This window comes from Trematomus bernacchii, unplaced genomic scaffold (genome assembly GCF_902827165.1).
Source record: "Trematomus bernacchii unplaced genomic scaffold, fTreBer1.1, whole genome shotgun sequence".
Lineage (NCBI taxonomy): Eukaryota > Metazoa > Chordata > Actinopteri > Perciformes > Nototheniidae > Trematomus > Trematomus bernacchii.
This window is the reverse complement of record NW_022987654.1, coordinates 3,067,617-3,085,299: the sequence shown is the minus strand read 5'-3', so window position 1 is coordinate 3,085,299 and position 17,683 is coordinate 3,067,617. Positions and strand designations below refer to the sequence as shown.

General features: G+C 40.0%; 2 protein-coding genes across 3 annotated transcripts in view; one reads left to right on the top strand and one right to left on the bottom strand.

The window, feature by feature from the left end:
* Window positions 1-417: 417 nt before the first annotated feature.
* On the bottom strand, window positions 418-6,057 carry LOC117486561 (coiled-coil domain-containing protein 63-like). 2 transcript variants are annotated; one of them, XM_034135070.1, is made up of 10 exons: window positions 6,000-6,057; window positions 5,026-5,150; window positions 4,296-4,418; window positions 3,333-3,514; window positions 3,061-3,245; window positions 2,240-2,451; window positions 2,079-2,153; window positions 813-975; window positions 635-742; window positions 418-547 (listed from the first exon to the last, which is right to left on the bottom strand). In XM_034135070.1, exons 2-10 carry the CDS (start codon window positions 5,134-5,136, stop codon window positions 483-485), a joined length of 1,224 nt encoding a protein of 407 aa, XP_033990961.1. In that variant the 5' UTR covers window positions 5,137-5,150; window positions 6,000-6,057; the 3' UTR covers window positions 418-482. The 2 variants fall into 2 exon arrangements, with proteins under 2 accessions (XP_033990961.1, XP_033990960.1); XM_034135069.1 differs by lacking the exons at window positions 5,026-5,150; window positions 6,000-6,057 and having other exon boundaries at window positions 4,296-5,002.
* Window positions 6,058-8,727: 2,670 nt separating this feature from the next.
* pxna (paxillin a) overlaps window positions 8,728-17,683 on the top strand; it is a 28,263-nt gene continuing 19,307 nt past the window's right edge. Inside the window, exon 1 of the mRNA XM_034134953.1 lies at window positions 8,728-8,954. Within this exon, the coding sequence (XP_033990844.1) occupies window positions 8,942-8,954 (13 nt within the window). The 5' untranslated portion in view covers window positions 8,728-8,941. The remainder of the gene's footprint in view (window positions 8,955-17,683) is intronic.

Genomic DNA, 17,683 nt, shown 5'->3' with positions numbered 1-17,683 from the left:
TTGTGCATTCAACTAGTTACTCGCAATAGAGGAGAATTTAGCATCTAAAGAGACAGATATTTCAATCAGGAGTCGGTGGAGGACAAAACAGCACTTATGGCAGGATATTAAACATACAATCATCAGGAGGCCAGAAACATAGCTCCAAAAAAAACGCTAATGTGTCTCAATATATCTGCAGGATGTGTTTGCTAACACATTAACCACAACAGCTTTATTAGCTGCTAATATGCTAAAACATTGTATTTTATCTTGAAGAGTTCCTCTACCCCCATGTGTCAAGATAAACCCCTGAACGACGCTTTAACCTTGATGCTCTCATATGAAAAACAGACATTCTCCGTGCCTATGAAATTAAAATGTAATTAATATAAAAATACTTGTAATTCTGATGGAAGAAATGACAGGAAAACAGGCTTTGATGCTAGCTGTTTATTGCCATCAGAAGTGTCAGAAGATGCGACGGCGCTGAGTTTGTCTGATCAGGCAGACTTGAGCGAGCGTGCAGGAGATTTACCGCGCTCTGTTTCCACCACCACTTCGTTTCCTGTGACAAAGACGTATACAGTTGAGCAGTTCCATATAAAAACTGTTAAATACAGAATTGTTAGTTAAAGTGAAATGTGTTTAATACCTGGTAGCAGCTCAAAGTTGGCCAACAGCATGCTCAGAGGATCCATCTGTTCCTCTTCCATGTTGTTGGCCTGCATCAGCAGGCCACTGATGCTCTCCTCGAGGATACCTGAAGTAGAATGAAGGCTCAGTGAAATGTATATTTACGACCAGGTTTAAGAGGGTAAGAGTTCACTTACTGATGAAGTGTACGACATTGTCAAGATTGACAGTGACAGCTTCTGGCATTATGTGGTCTAAGAGGCCGCTGATGGCACCCGTCAGCTCGCCTAGAGTCGTCTGAACATCAGCGCACCGCTGCTCCAGAGAGTCTGACAGACAGCGGTTCTTCTCCAACTCAGACTGCAGCACACAAAGATACAGGGGAAGAAAGAGTTCATGAGAACCATACAACTGTGATCTTTATATGAAAGACATATATTGAGAAAAAGGTCAAATATTTGTCATCAAAAGGCATTTTCATTGCTCATTTCCTCACTGAGGATGCTTCTGTTAAATCATTTACTGTCAGGCTTGAAAGTAATGGATTACATGTAACGGGATAACGTAATCAGGATACAAAGTTCTAGTTGCATTAAGAAAAGACGTAATCAGATCACTGTTACGTTTACTATGAATTGGGGATTACTAGCAGGATTACAATGTGACTCAAAAACTCAAAAAGAGCATAAAGTGTTTGTTGTTAAAGAAGCAGAGTGTATTTCTTCTTTGTAAGCTGTACTGTTCTGCAGGCTAATACTAATACACATATTGCCGGAATTTTCTTTAAGGTTTTCACTTTCTTTGGTTCATTTGTTATTTTTTTAATTCAGTAGGTAAACCTATATGTTCATTAAATAGTTTGTTTGAGCTTAACTCTTTGTATTAAACTAAAACGGAGCGTCTTCTTTTAGCTCAGATTTTATTTTAGTGAGGGGACTGAGATACTTATGTGGAAGAATATATACCATTTATACAGTAGTTGCATGATCTAAGAAAGGTAGTGTCTGACTACACCTCACTTTGATCTGTAGCCTACTGGTCAATTCAAATGTTAAAATGAACTTGGAAAGCTATAGGAAAGGAGACATCATATTTTTGGATGTGCGACTCACATTTGCAGACAGAGAGATAATTCCATAACTCATAAAAACCTTTAAAGTAGACTGGTTAATGTCAAAAAGATGCATCATTACAACAAAGCTGTTTTTTAGTTCCTTAATCATTGACATTGTGGATATACCAGGTTTGTACCTGAAAGAGGTGTTGCTAGGAAACAGCTTTGAGCCAAATGTTCCTCTTGTGAGCGACCGTCATACAATAATGATATGTTATTAAAATCCTGTTCAGCGTCACTAAACTAGCTTAAGAGGCCGTACACATGAGCGTCAACAGCATCAAACCAGGGCCTACTTATAGTAATAATAATATAGAAATGATGGACTATATGATGTGATAAGACTCACTTCTAGATCCTTAAGCGTGCTGTTAATATGCTCATCATGTCCTTTGTTCTCTTCCTCCAGGAACAGGATGTCACTCTGAAGGAGAAACACACGTGTGCATTAATAAAATGTACACTATAGGTTAAACTGTGTGAGTCTGTAAACAGGATATATGCACATGCCTTCATCTTGTCTGTGCTGTGCCTCAACATGTTCCTTTTGTTCTGCAGCTGATTGATATAGCTGATACGAGCAAAATTCTTCTGATCGTTTTGAGCAAACATGTGGGCGATTTCTCGCAGGTCGCTCTCTTGGGTGACCTCCACTAAACTGCTGTGGCCCTGCCGGTACATTTCCAGCTTCTCAACTCCAGACTCATCCTGTAGCTGTTTCTCTGTAACAATAAGGATGCAGGCTAAAAACAGGCTGAAAAACATGAAATCTTATCTAAATCAAACATGGGGACCAAGGCTATGGAAGCCCTGAGAGGCAAGTAAGGAATATCAAATTATTGGATAAAGTTTCAAATCCAAATGACTTACTCTTCTGTTGTTGTAACTAAAGTACAGATGAAACAAGGTTTTGCAGGATAAAAAAAGGATAAGTGTAAATTCATATAAGCATAATATTCATTGTGTTTTGAATTAATGCTCATTTATAACATGAGGTAGTGGAGCGCTTCAGCCTCTTGTGGCCAAAAACAGTATTACAACAACAAACAGCTGCAAATAATCTGCCAAAATCCCCCCCATAATCTTTTTCACCTTTTTAAAGTTGAAAAAAATGATGTTACTTAGAAAATACATCAAGAACCCTGTACAGCTTTTTTCCCCCGTCTGGTTCACAGATGAAAACAATTATGGAACTTAGAAAGATTATTCAACTAGTAAAACATTTCCCCTCTCTTTAAGTCATATAAGGAGAGAAACAACAGACCACAAACTAACACTTTTTCTTCTTACGTGCCTCTCAGGGACTAAGTACATGCATGCTAATATCATACTTCTATTCTTGGAGTCTTCATTTTCTTCGAAACAAATAACTTCCTGCAACTTGGTCTCCATGAAAGTCTGCAGTTTGGCGTCATGGTCGATGTTTGTCTTCAGCTTCATCCTTCTCTTGGTAAAGTGAGCAGTCTCCACCTCGATCCACTCCCCCACCTCCAGCATTCGGCCCTCTGCCTCTGACCTGAAGAACAAAACAACACAAACACACATCAATGATCTGCCCCCCCCACCACCATGTTTTCTACATACACTCAAACATGTGAATCACCTCTGTTGGAAAGCCACAGTGAAACTCTCCTCCATTTTCTCTGTTTGGTTTAGCTGTGTAGCCAACTGCTTGTTGAATTTCTTTGCAACATTGCACCATAAGCCTTTCTGTTGTAGTAGGTGAGCTATGTCTTTGCGAAGATCCACGTTTCTGCTCATCAACCTGTCAAACCTTATAGTGTACTACAGAAGATAAAGGAAACATTAGACTCACTGTGATGAGGAGTTGTCAGTTTAAAATGTGTGTTTATAACAAAGCAATAGTTTAACTTTTGGGGGGGGAGTATAAGAATACAGCAAGTAGCATGTTAGCTGAGCTTAGCACAAAGACTGAAAACTTTGTCTGTTCAAGTCCCCGACCAGACCTAAATATGGAGTGTGGACTTCTACTTGGAGAGGTCCCAGTTCACCTCCTGCCCTGCCATGGTGCCCTTGAGCAAGGCACCGGACCTCCCCCTTCCCCCCTCACTCCCATTGCTCCCCGGGCGCTGTACAATAGCTGCCCACTGCTCCTAGTACTAGACTCCTGGTACTAGGATGGGTTAAAAGCAGAGAACACATTTCACTGTGTGTGCTGTTTGCTCTGCATGTGTGACCATTAAAGAGGGTTTCATCCCTCCCAATTCTATTCTATTCTATAGTCTGGCTCCCTCTGAAGATATCAAATCCACCTCCTAGCATCTCTAAAGATTGTTAACACATTAGATGTGGTGTTGCATTTTGTTGCCACACTATTTATTGGCTGGATGCAGTGACTTCGGGAAAAAGTCATGGCTCCCCATACTTTCAGTCTCTATACTAGGCTACACTCAGTATAGAAGTATGAGAAGCGCAAGTCTTCTTATCTTACTCTCAGCATGAAAGCAAATATGTGTATTTCCTAAAATGAATTACTATATTCCTGTATGGTACTGATTTATCTGGATGGGACTTAGAGAAAGTTGGTCTTTCTTAGCATGACTACCTGGTTGAGATCGTTTTCTAAGGTGCGGATGTGTTTCCAGAGGCGGCTTTGCTTCCCTTTTAGTTTGAAGAGACCTCCTGGGACTGTTAGCTTTTCCTGGATACTGTTCTCTGACACAGTTATCTGAAACAACACAGGAAAGAACACACACTTTGTACAACACACTTTGTAACTATACAGACAGTCACAGCTTGTATTTGGTGCTGGTTGTAGCACATTGAATTTGAAATGAAACATGCACATGTTAACGTTCAGCTTTAAGTTTGCTTGAACAGTGGAGAAACTACAGGACTGTCAATATCGCCATAGTTTGAATAACACTAAAATGGAGCAATTACTCTACAATTCAGCCACTATTCCCTTAATATGTGTAAATAAAGTAACATTTAGGTTAACTCCCTCATTGCTTTTGTTTCATTTCCAATCAAATGTGCCCTCAACTTAATTAATGATAACACAAAATAATAATGATGCACCTATCTGACCGTACTCTGTCTGAACAAATAGTAAGAGCACAATATTCTGTACTAGTCTGCTAATGCTAGTATTACTACTACACATACTACTATTATTAGTACTGTGACATCTAATACTTATGAAGCACAACATATAATATCTAAACAAAAACAGAGATAAAAAAAACGTTGTGCTACATAAACTGAGTTCAGACAATTGGGTGAAGGTGAAACCCACACTAACACAGTACAGTATATGTCCATCTGTAGTTTACCTCCCTTTCCAGAGAGACCAATTGATCTTTCTGCAGGCTGATGAGCTTCTCATATTGGTCATTTTCCTCCTGCAGGCTTTTGTATTGCTCCTTTAAACTGACTGTCGCCATCTTGATCTAAAGACCTAACAACATTTCAAAGTAACGTTAGTGATTAGCTGGTTATTTTCCTCTCTCAACTCTACAAATAAGTAATATTGCACATACCGTTGTAAAGTTTTTACTATTTCCAAAGATAATGACCTACCTGTCAGATGTGGAGTCAAATCTGAAATAAATCTATTTAAGAAGAAATGTAACTAATAGGAGAAATGTTTTTAAATGTTGATCTTAATCTTTCTACTAACTGAAGGCTACAACATTTCTCAGATTCAAACATAAACATTCTAAAAGAGTCTGGTTTGTTTACTGTTAAAGTGCCATCAAAATAATACTTGTATACCTTCAAATTAATCATAATTAGAACCAGCTTTATTGACCAAGTTTATGTACACATATATGGGATATAATAAAAATTAATGGAACTAATTAGAGTATTAAAAGGCACTGAAATGAAACGGATACAACTGCATTTTTAGTGGACAAACGGCTTGTATCTGCATAGTTTCGCGTGCGTATAGCCCTATTATTTACACGAGGCCGATAGAAACTGACCCCACAAACAATAACGGGTCCCAAGGTGGATAGATTTGCAAACGAAATGCTCTGGGGGGTCAACCGAGTCCGTGTAATCACCTCTATACGAATATTTCCTGAAAAAATAACGATAGCCCCGCCTCTCCCCACCTCTCCTGCTCACTGCTGTATCAACTATCAAAAATAGCTGTGTTAATTAAACGCACAAGGGGTTCTTGAATGAAATAATATTATAAAAGGCAAACCAGAATTGTTAACGCCCAATATACTCCTTAAACAAAATAAACAGAGTCAGATTTCATGCATTGATCCATTATATTGACAAAGGAGGATCTCACCCGGTGTTTGTAGAGAATATCTCTCTCTTTCTGAGCCGTCCTCTCCACGGAGTTGTTTTCTTTCGTGTTTCTTGGTCGGGATGCAATATCCACAGATTGGTTTCTTTCAGTTTCTTTCAGTTTCAGTTTCAGTTTCGGGGCTTAAACAGAAGGGTAGCCATGGCAACATTGCAGCGGGGCTGCTCGGTTGCTCTTCTTCGCGGCTTTTGGTGTATTTTGGCGGAAGTTACAGCGCCACTTACAGTCCCAGCATATGTACTACAGCGTTTCCAGCGGCCTCGTTTGAACAGACACGTTAAATGAAACAAATGCATGTGAACGGAAGACTTTTTTGAATAGCATACTGTGCATAAACGCAAACGGTCCCGTGTGAGCGGGGCCTCCATCTGTATAATTTAGTACCTGAACGCCCCCTAGAGGCCATTGAGGAATATACATGATTAAATACAGTATAAATGGACATCTACAATGTTAAACAAGGGCTACAGTGATCAAAATGTCCAGAACATGTCTGTAATAATAATTTTAATAATGAATTCCTGGTAAGAAAAACTATAAATTATCATGCAGGACTGTCAAAGTGATATGTTCCACAGAAAACATGATGACATGACATGTAAAGTCACAATATGGTTACTATCATCTAACTGCTGTAAATCCCTGTAGAATATTATAGTAATATTACACCAATTATTGATCAGGGGAAGCATTTTAAAGGGTGCTGATGTTGCAATAAGTGCTCTATTGCAGACTTATATTGAGATTCAATACAGCTCTTAGGTGTCATTAGGTCCACTCTACACCATTGAGAAATAATGGATGAATTTATGCTGAGTCGGCATCCAGAGAGGGATGATTTGTGGATTTGAGGCTAGATATTAGTTCTCTCCATTGATAACATATCTGTGGACTATTATTTTCAGTTATGTTGTCTATGCTCAGTCCGTTTATATTTGAATTTCTTTCTTTTCAGGCCAATTAGCACTCTGATATCCACTTGAGTGAGCATTTACAAATACATTTAGAAGTCCTGCAAAATTACAATGGTCTTTCACCTGCAGGTGGCACTCAAGCGACATAATACATTTAAATGTACATAACATTTGTTTACAGGCCTAAAAAAAAGACAAGACAGGATTTAGGGAATTTCCCTGAAACTAATGAAAGACCAACTGTGATATACAGTATTCTTTTTTAAATGAATGCTTGTAATGAGTGAATGTTGTTTAACATCTGGGTCATGTGTTGATCGCAGTCCGTCAATGCAACGTATGTGTCAAATGTAATCTCTTTCCGGGGGTAAAACTACATAGAGAAACAGGGTAATCTTTTTTAGCAAAGGCTATTGATGACTGATGATGAATAACAAATGCTCACACATTACATTTACTTTGCTTGATTTATTCCTTTTCAAAATTCCCATACTCTCTTTACAGGAGATTTGGGAAGAGGACAAGAGTGGAGTGTCCTTCCTGGGCTGGATGGTGTCTGGTGTCTGCAGGACTCTCAGGACATAGACCTCAGCTGTTAACAATCATTCATCATTCTTGTAGGACTAGTCTGCACAACCAAAACCAACCCAACCACCCAAATCTTTACGTCTTCCTTCTAAATCTACCATTCAGAGACAAAACCACTTCCAAAACATCGGTCTCCTCTGGGGTCGTTTGTGGCATGCTCCCCAAACTCCACATACTCCACTGTCACCCTGACTCCTCAATTCTGGGAAAAAGAGTTTGCCAAACCTTATACAAAAGCAAAGCCTGTCAGGTTCACTCCCACAGCCCAGCTCCTCTTCAGATCTAGTCCTCCTGGCCCTTCAGCCCCACCATTAACCTTTCAGACAAGATATGAAAGTTTTGCAGCTCGTTGAAACTATGAACTGTTTCCTCCTTCACCCTTTTAGGGATATTATGTTGCAACAAACTCTGTGGCCATTGATATTTCAGAGACACTGCTGGTGACCTGTGTCTTCTGGTTGATCAGGTCGTTCATTTATTTCTGAATGGCCTCTATGTCTCCGAACATGAGGCCATTTTTATGCGAAGACCCTAGTTGTTCTGGATAAGGAATTTGTTGGCATGGCAGAAGGATTCACAATATCCAGGGGTATCAAATAATGCTCGTAATGTTCAAATACAAATGTGCCGAAAGTCCAGTAGTGCGACTCTGGAATTGCACTACTGGACTTTTCAGTTAACGTTGTACTTGTATTGTAAAGTTATAATACAATGAATAAAGCTAAAATAAGATATTAGGAAAGAGACAAAGCAATTGGTGTTGGCTTTTATTCTTTAAAAGGCTACGTACATAAAACCTGCACTGTTTTTACAAGACTTTAACCTGTGCACTTATGTAAATATATTTAACAAACAAAAAATATATATGTCCATTCAAATGGCCAATGTTTTACCGTGATATCTCTTTCAACAGTTACTTTATCACTTTATCTCTTTATTTAAAATAAATAAATATATATTATTATTTTTATTTTTATTCTATTTTATCTTTATGTTTACCTTGGGTGACTCATGTTTTTCAATCATACCCTGTTGCTGCTATAATCGCCTGAATTTCTCCAAGGGGATAAATAAAGTTCCATCTTATATTATTTTAACACAATTAAATGAAGTACTGCATGTTGAGTCTGCAGTCCCTCTCTGTCGCTAGATGTCGCTGGACCCTGTGTGGCGCCGGGGGGGGGGGGGGGGGGGGGGGCAGGCAGGGGGCTGGATGTGGGCTGTTGGAGACTCCAGGGGGGCAGTAGGATATGTGTGTGTTTGAGGCTCGTCGAGCAGCAGGGGAACTTGAAAACTTCACTGCGCCGTTCAGCGAGCGGAACACTCTGCGTTTTGGGAGCTGAAATCTGGTGCTTTCAGTCCGGCTGTGATCGACAGGAGGACCCGGTCCGGTTCCCAGCATTGGAACGATTTCCGGCCAACATGGATGATTTAGGTAAGTTCGCTTTGCCGTGAACGCAACATTTAACCAGCGCCTGAGTGTGTATTGTTTGCGCAGACACACAATGCGGGCGATAGCTGTGTATTCAACCTAAGGGAGGGTTTTTCCAAGAAACTCTTTACAGTTGTATGTTTGACTCGTGTGTGAATCCAGGTAGGTTAAGTTATCCTGGTTCAGCTCAGCGCGAGGAGCCCAGAAAGGCCCCTCGTGCGGACAGGAAGCCCTGGATTTGGGCGATAATTAACAATTAACATTACTTGGGATTTGTAATGTAAAATAAACCGTGTTTGAGCGGACGTGGTGCTGTGGTCGGTGCGTTTTCATTGTTTCGTGGCGAGTTATTTCTCCCACAATTCCTCCACATCACTTAACCAGGCATGATATGCTACTGCATGCTTCCTCTAACTTTTTTCATGCGCCAATCCAGCGGAATTGTGTAAATTAGCCCACAGGTCAGCTTGCATTTGATGAGACACTGACCTAGTGAGCCCCTCCTGGGAAATGGCAGGCTTACATAACTGCCTTTACTGCAGGTGAGATGGTAACAGCTGGCTTCAGTCATTAAAAAAACATCAAACAGTCATAGTTCAGACTCAGAGAGTTGTTCAGGTCCCTGAAAAGTCAGAATTGCCCATTTGAAGCCCATTGCAGCAGATTTCAGGTCGAATTGTGCCCTCATTTCAACTGATTGTCACACCAGCGCAATATGAAGAGGCAGATGATTCCAGGAGAGCTTTGCTGTCTTTCTGCCTGCATTAACTCAGTGAATTATGGCACAATTGATGACAGCAGAAAATGTAAAGCCTGAGGGCAGCTTGTTGTGACAGGGAGGCTGTGTAGAGCTCGGCACAATGTTCTTGGTGCTCACACAATCCTGGCTCTCCCTCTGTGACAGTTCACCCTGCTAAATGTTTAGTATTTAAAAAATCCTTGCTCTGAACCAAACACACCCATTTTTTTAAGCCTGTCATTGCACATAGTGGTCCTATTAAAACCAAACCTAATAATTCAAATCAAAAGGAAAACACTGAAGTAACAACGCTTGCATAGTGCTGCGACCAGGATCAGTTATCTTTTCTATTCATTTACAAGCATTGACTGCACATCATTTTCTGTTTACAAGGTTTTTAATTTTACCCTGGCAACTGTAAGGTTAAGTGCAGCAGGACATTCAGGGGAAATGCATTGAAGGAGTCAAGTTCATTGGATGCTAAAAAAAAAACACCGGAATGCATTTATAAAGTCAAAGGTGAGAAATGTCTCACAAAAGCTGCCCCAAAAAGTGTTCCCCTTAAGCTATATGCATGTATGCACAGTTAAAAACAAGTATCCCAGTGCATAGAACATTTTATATTTGCCTACAACTCTCAATGCTGGAAACACGAAGTATAATAACGAAATACAAGAAAATGAATAGAAAGCACTACATTATACATACTTCTCTATGAACTGAACATTTACTTTACCTGTTCCAGGCAGGTCAAAGCTCGTTGAACTTTCTCAGTTCCTTAAAAAAGAAATCACATTTCAGTTCACATGGATCTAGTTAGGGCCAAACCTTGCTCTCTGGTTGACACGTTGGTGGTGAGAATGTACCATTGGTCATTCTATATCCAGTCAATATTTATGGATACCTTCTCAGCTTACGTGGGTGAAGGGCTTTCCTTAAAGTAGCTGCCTAAAAAAGAGTGTTACACAACCCAGTGTAATTATCATGTCACAGGGTTGTAAATTCTGTCATCGTTTTAGCAGACACCTGTAAAAACTATGGCAAACGCGCTTAGTACAAATGTTGGCTACAGAAAACTTCTGTCCAATGTTGTCCTCTAGATTGTATGGGTGATGTTGGGATCAGAGTCCTTTTCCTGTCTGTTTATCAAAAAGGATGTTTAGAATTGTTTAAATGTAATCTTCCTTACCTCCTAAAGAGCTGAAGTGAGGCAGTATGGGGAGGCATCCTCCTCAGAGCCCACTACATGTATTTTTAGCAGAAGAGTCCTTTTTCTCCTGCGCTGAGACAGCAGCAGCACCTAGAAACCTTCCACCAACTGACTCTTAATCTCTCGTTTCCCCTTCCCATTACTTTTATTGTTAAAGGAATACCTCTCCCACAAGATGATCATTTTGATCAATTATTCACCCGTTTTACTTTAAATACTAGAAGAAAACGTGTTTTTCAACCCATGCCTCCACGATGAACAAAGAATAAAAAAACATAGATGATGTAGATGAATTTAAGTAAATGGTGGCCGCTTTTAACAACAGCAAAACTACATCTAAACGTTATTTTACCAACTCTTAAATCATATAGGCTTCTACAGAAGAGTAGTGTGCTTACATAAGTGTGAGACTGTATAAGCAGAAAGTGTATTAAAATGACATGGTTTAAGGGAAAAAGCATCTGTTAGGGAAGTATTAAGATAATGCTGTAAATGAATAACGCAGCCCTTATTTACTTAAATTCAACACGTGGTGAGTAAGTGATATCAGAATGGTCCTACTGTGGGGGAAGTATGTTCTTGACATTTCAAACAGTCTTACAATAACACTAATGACACGGTAGCAGTGAGTCTGAGTCTGTTTGCTTCTTCCCTCAAAGCGGCTTTTCTGTGATCCGCACATATGCCCTCTCAGTTTGCTTTAACCCAATGCTTCCTGCACATCCAGCCATGGGAGCAGACCAGCGCAGGCAGGGCGTCGGGGGGGATCAGGCCCACATGCAGGGATTGGGCCTCAGCCAAAATGTATCCTCCTTAAACACTGCACTGCCCCACCCTCTCTCTCCCCACTCCCCACCATTCCTGTGGCGAACCACATAGGAAGCTGCAGCTGCAATCTATTGACATTTTAAAGCTGGCGGGGTGTGCAGCACAGCAGATTAGCCTTTAGGAAGATTTGGATCAGGGCAGATTTTAAAGCTTTATCGCCTGAAATTATCAGGTTTTTAACTCCAGTCATTAAGGAAAATCTGTATTAGAAACTGGATCTTTCTTTGTTTATGGTAGACATTTATATTAATTGTGACTCCTTTTGTTTAAGAAATGTGTGCAGTTAAGATGCCGTGGCATGTTCTGAGGCAAACTTTCATTGACCTTCCCTCCTCAGCTATCAGAGCTGCCAAGCGTTGCGCCTTTCTTCACTGCTCTGGGCCTGCTCCAACAAGACATGAATGTCAAACAGCCTCCAAAGTTGACTTCATTTCACTGACTTTGGTCCGCAGTTCCTTTCAGTATTTTCTTCTCATGTCTGCAAATATGGTAACTGCTCAGTTTCTCTCTGACTCTCTCACTGATTTGTGTTACTGTCGTTCGGTGGAATCATTTGAAGTGAAGTGATTCCCCAGAGGCCTGTCAGCGCAGCAGCTGCAGCGTTGGAAATGTCACTCATGGAGTGGGCGTGGACGCAGTCCTTTACTTACTCCAAATGAGATCTGATGTAGCCTAGATATTCATCCCAGTCTAAATATAGGCTCATTGTTTATACACCAAAAGAAACGTCAGACAGCTCACATTTACTCTACATTCTCTATTGTGTTGACTGTGATGTTGACGTCAGTTTTGCCTGAGGTGTTTTTTTCCCTCTCTCAGGGACACAGTTTGTATAATATCAGTTCTCCTTGGCCAATGTGCAGCTTTGCCAATCTGTTGTTTTCAGCTATCGTCAACCTTCCTTCTTTGTTTGACTTACGAGCTGTGATGAATCTGTAACTCTACAGTCCACACAGTATAACGACTAGGGATTTATTTAAAGTCGTAAAGGAATCTGTTTGAAATCTTAACCCTAGATTAGAATCCACAATTGTGATTTGAGGGAAATGTAGCAGTTGATTTAGCAATTGATTTTATTAAGATCTAAATCAAGCATTTTATATTTGGGAATATGCTTATCTGCTGTTTTGGCGAGAAGATTCAAAGCACTCTCATGACTGTTTACTAAACATGGAGCTACAGCCAGCAGCTAGTTTGCTTAGCTTAGTATAAAGACTGGAAACATGGGGTAACCTGCTAGCCTAGCTCTGCGCAAAAGTAACTAAATGCCAGCAAGCAGAACCTTTGAAAACTCCTGACCTTTCACCTTAGCTTACTAACTTTCGTAATGGGTTTCTTAGCTGTGTAAATATGTCATGTTAGGATATAAATGCTCATACAAATACAAAAGACCACGCCCACTTAGGACACAGGAAGTGTATACGTTGCTTGTGAATGGTTCATCTTTGCTTATGACAAAAGAAGCTGATTAGTTGCATTATGGGACGTGCAGTATCCTCTTTTTATTTTTAGCTTGACCCAAACTAATGACTAAAACTGAGAATATCTTTGTCTGCTCTTTTTTTGAATGAATCTCTACAAGTTCCCATGCACTACTAAATCTTTTTTTGAGTGTAAAGTCAGTCCAAACTTGGAAGTTCCCATTTATCAAAAATCCCCTTTTGGTCCACTTCCTCCTCACTTGAGTAAAAAAAAAACTGGGAAGTCGTTGCATATTACATCTTCAGTAAACCTCAGCTTAATGCAGCAAAGAGCAGGCTTACAGTAGACGATAAGTCTCTTGTGAGTGGAATATAAATCACACACAAAATCAATGTAGCATAGGAAGCCTTGAGAGAATCCCTTGTATCTGCTCTAGGCTTTGTCCATCTGTTTGACTTTAAAATTAAAAGGCTGCAAGGCTTTGAAACATATGGTGTATGCTCATGCACAGACACACAAAACACGCCTCTGATCGCAGGCCGCTGGTGTGGACAGACAGCTCCGAGAGGGGAGCTGACTAAGCAGCGACAGCTCTACACTCAGCCAACCGTCATGTCATCTCTCATGGGTCCAGCGTACCATAACAACAGCCTGCAGGGTCCATATTCTAACAGCTACTGGAGGGTTTTGGAATCAGGGTTCATATGAAAATAGGCTTTCAAGTCAGAAATATATTTAGACTGAAAAGAGATTCAAGCGAAATCTGGCTGTGTTTAGGATCTGTGTAGCTTTAATTATACACTAGCATGTCATAAAGTACAGTCTAGTTACTGCATGTGCCAGTCATGTTCCTCTGCCCTGCTTTCTGTCAGCTGAGCTCAATGAGCTCTTTTCTTTTGGGCAGTTAATTGTCTATGTTTCCTGACAGGATGTGCCCTTTGTGACCTCTGTGTTGTAGTGGCAGTCAGGAGGATTCTCTGCTGCTCACCAACAGAATAGCTTATTGTCGTTCACAGACATTGCGTTAGTCATTACGACTTGTGGACATGCCTCATCCTGTCCTATTTGTGGTGGCTTCCTTTAATTTAAGCAGAAAAAAATGGTTTGCTTTTGGTCTTTCCATTTTGTTTCCAGGCAACCGGAACAGCTCATTAGCTTGATGTAGCGTATTGTCAGCGAGGAAATAGACCAAAAGAAGCAGTAGTGTGCCGTTCTAACATGTTTTATAGTATGTGTGATGTTTTTACGATATGTAAATCTTCAATGTCTCAGTTTTTTGGGATTCTCAAATATGGAGATTTCCTGCTTTATATCATATTAACTAAACTAAACCTTTGTCTGACAAAACATGACATTTAAAGACATCTTGGAATTTGAGAAAGCATTTTATAGACATAAGAAGAAGAAAAAACAGCTGATGAATCAATAATTATGATGATTGCTAGTTGTAGCCCTTATAAATGTGTATAAGCTGTTTCCCGCCCTCCATTATCCTGCTGTTTTGCTCTGATGAGTTGAGTTTCCTGCTGAGATTCTGATCCCAACACACCCTGACAACGACTGACAGCCGGTGGATGCAGTGCTGCTGATCGGGCTGATGCAAGCAGCTGTAACAGGATCACAGCTGGACATAGAAGATACGACACAATGTTTTTATTAGAAAGAAATTAGAGCACAAAAAGGTATCAAACGCAGTGTTTCAAAAGGTTACTAAATTGAAATGTTGATCATATTCCCTAGTTCAATTAAAACCTATTTGTCATATTAAATGGCGCTCTTAAAATGTCAGCTGGCCTTTCAAATGCACCTGCATGGCTTTGCAGGCTTTCCTCTAATTGGCTCCTAAATGTCATTTTCCTAAGAGGCTGTATGGTTGCTGTGGCTACAGGCTGAGATAACACATCGCTGTTTTATTAGGAAATGGATTTGTGCCCAGCAGGTTTGCTCCAGCCTTGGCACGAGTTTAAATAACCCCAAACACACCGCTGCTACTGCCCTATTTCAGATATAAAGCCACCACAATGCAGCCCTTTGATTAATTGGGAAGTTGGAGGGGGACAAGTGATTGTGCGAATGTAAGGGAAAGTGAGCATGATATTGTGTGTGTTTGATGTTGCTTGTGATTTAGTTGGATTAACTATCAGCATCTGGCTTGTTAAAGAGGATCATTCAGGAATCCCTGCACTTGGGTTAATGACAGCGTCAGTGATGCTTAGGTCAGGATTACTACTCCACAGGTTTATATGAGTGTTGGCTTAACAAGAGTTCACAAACACACACAGACTTTCACACACACACACATACAGTATGTGTGTTGTGGCACCCGCGCCAAGCTTACTGTTTTCCAGTGGAATGATTTGGCCTGCTTTGCAGACCTCACAAGCCCTCCTCTCCATCCTCTTCTCTCGGTCCTTATTCTGCCGCAGGGGGACAAAGAGCAGCTTGTTTCTGGAGCCGTGACCTCCTTCAACCCAGAAAACACAGAACCAGACAGAACTGATTATGGGAAGGGGAAAAAAGTAATCTAGTTGAAATCTCCAAAGTCCAGACTAATAATTAGCAGGAGCATTAATTGTAATTGTGCATCTTTGGTATGAATTGACTAAGACACTATTCATTTGATAAAGTCATAAACATTTAATTCAATACCACTTTACAAGCATCTATCATGGGACTTTTGTTTTAGCAGGCAACGGAATATAGTGAAGTTGACATAAAAAAAAAATGTTTTCATTGTTTTGCAAGGGTGTGCAATCTTTTAAATCATAATGTGTTATTGCAAAATCAAAAACTCCTTCCATGCGGCTTTGTAGATAAGAGTCCTCAGTTTGTATGAATATTGTGTCATCCTGTAGTGTGGCTTCAGATACTCCAGCAGTTTTTCACTCAACAATTGGACATCTGACATTTGTGCTAAATAAGGTATTTGTATAAATGGAAATGTGTGTTCAATTTCACAAGGTTTACTCTCACTTGCCATTTTAAAACTTGACTCTATGCAGACAGAAATAATTGGTAAACTTTTTATTTTGACTCTGTTGTGTCTGCATTTGGTTTGAATATCATTTTCAGTCAAGAGGAACCTTTTTAAAACCCATATATTTTGTGTTTGCAAATCGCCCCAAAATGAGCTATTGTGATACACCCGTGGTACTTTTCAAACATTTTCAAAGTGCTTTTACCACAGTTGCATGCAAACAGATGCTGAAAATAACCACAGTGACGACGTGTAAACCACAGGAAAGCTTTGCGCCCACCAACCAACTACCTTTGTGTTCCTTTGTAAGCCTATCTCTGTGGGGAAGGAGAGAGGGAGGTGAGGGGGAGACAGCAAGAAGAGAGGGTCTTATCTTCTTTTGACTGGTATTGTTTTAGTAACGGATACTCGTGTCTTACTTTTCTTTTCAGTTCTCATAGCCATAAATATAAAGGTGGATACATACACTAAACCATCCATTTAATAATAATTGTGCTCAAATGTCATCATTCAGTGAAGGAGATGTTTATTTTCCCCTTTGGAAAGTGGTTTGGAGCCAGGATTACAACCTGGTTACCCAACTCACAAGCACAAAAAGGCACAATGAAGGCAATCAGATTAAAACATGGTACAAATAAAAGTGTCAGGCTGATGAGCAGAAGTGACTGAAAGCAGACAGGAGAGTTATGTTATTAACCATAAATGCCTCAATGTGGTACTGAAAATGACTATACAAAGATATTTTCTTTAGAATGGTCATATATTAATTAGTAGTCAGTATGTTTAGCTTTTATACTGCAAAAATGAACAATTTAATGAAACCTAAGGTTAACATTAAGAATGTTCTGGCAGAACATTTGAGGGGGCTATAAAAACATATAAATAATATTTAAGAAATTATGCAGAAATTCACATTATCCAGGTTTAAGCTAACAGTGCATAAGAGATGCTAGCTGAAATTAGCGTAAAAGCACAAGGTTGCTTTTCTAGGAACCAAAGCCTAGACTCTGCAGAGATGCAGATAATGGTTTTAGAATATCTGTGGTGACATTTGCATTTATTTCCTGTGCTTCACCTTGTACTGCAGCTTTTTTAAACATATTCATTGAGGTCAAACCTACCGTACTTTCTGGGCAGGCAGACTCGACACACAGCTGAAAAGGTGTTACTTTCTGGGTGGAAATGAACAGAAACGAGGGTTTCAGGCTCGTGGCTAACTCAACTGTGACTTGTGTGGGGCGGCTGCTTATTTGAAAAGGGTTGGGTGCATGCAATTTATGTACATTTTAAAGTTGTGGTCTTATGACAAGCGTTGGTGTTTCTGTGTATTTTTATGTTGCAGCTTAATGAAAAAAATAGTCATGGTATTTTTTGACAATCAATCTTTTTGCCTAGAGTTTAGTAAAAGATTGGTAACCTTCTCATGTATTTGTGTAAAAGCATGGAGCCTTAGCCAGGAGGTGGTTAGCTTATCATAGCTTGCTTAACAAAGGCGGGACAGCTAACCTTGCTCTGTCTAAAGTTGAAAAAATAGGACAACTCAATCTACTTCAATG

Excerpts from the sequence above, each read along its gene's own strand:
- LOC117486561 (XM_034135069.1), bottom strand. The coding sequence starts at position 4,538 with ATGTGCATGTTTCATTTCAAATTCAATGTGCTACAACCAGCACCAAAT. Across the intron at positions 3,246-3,332 it reads ACTGTGGCTTTCCAACAGAG|GTCAGAGGCAGAGGGCCGAA; the intron begins GTGATTCACATG and ends TTTGTTCTTCAG. Across the intron at positions 2,452-3,060 it reads TGAAGACTCCAAGAATAGAA|AGAAACAGCTACAGGATGAG; the intron begins GTATGATATTAG and ends TTATTGTTACAG.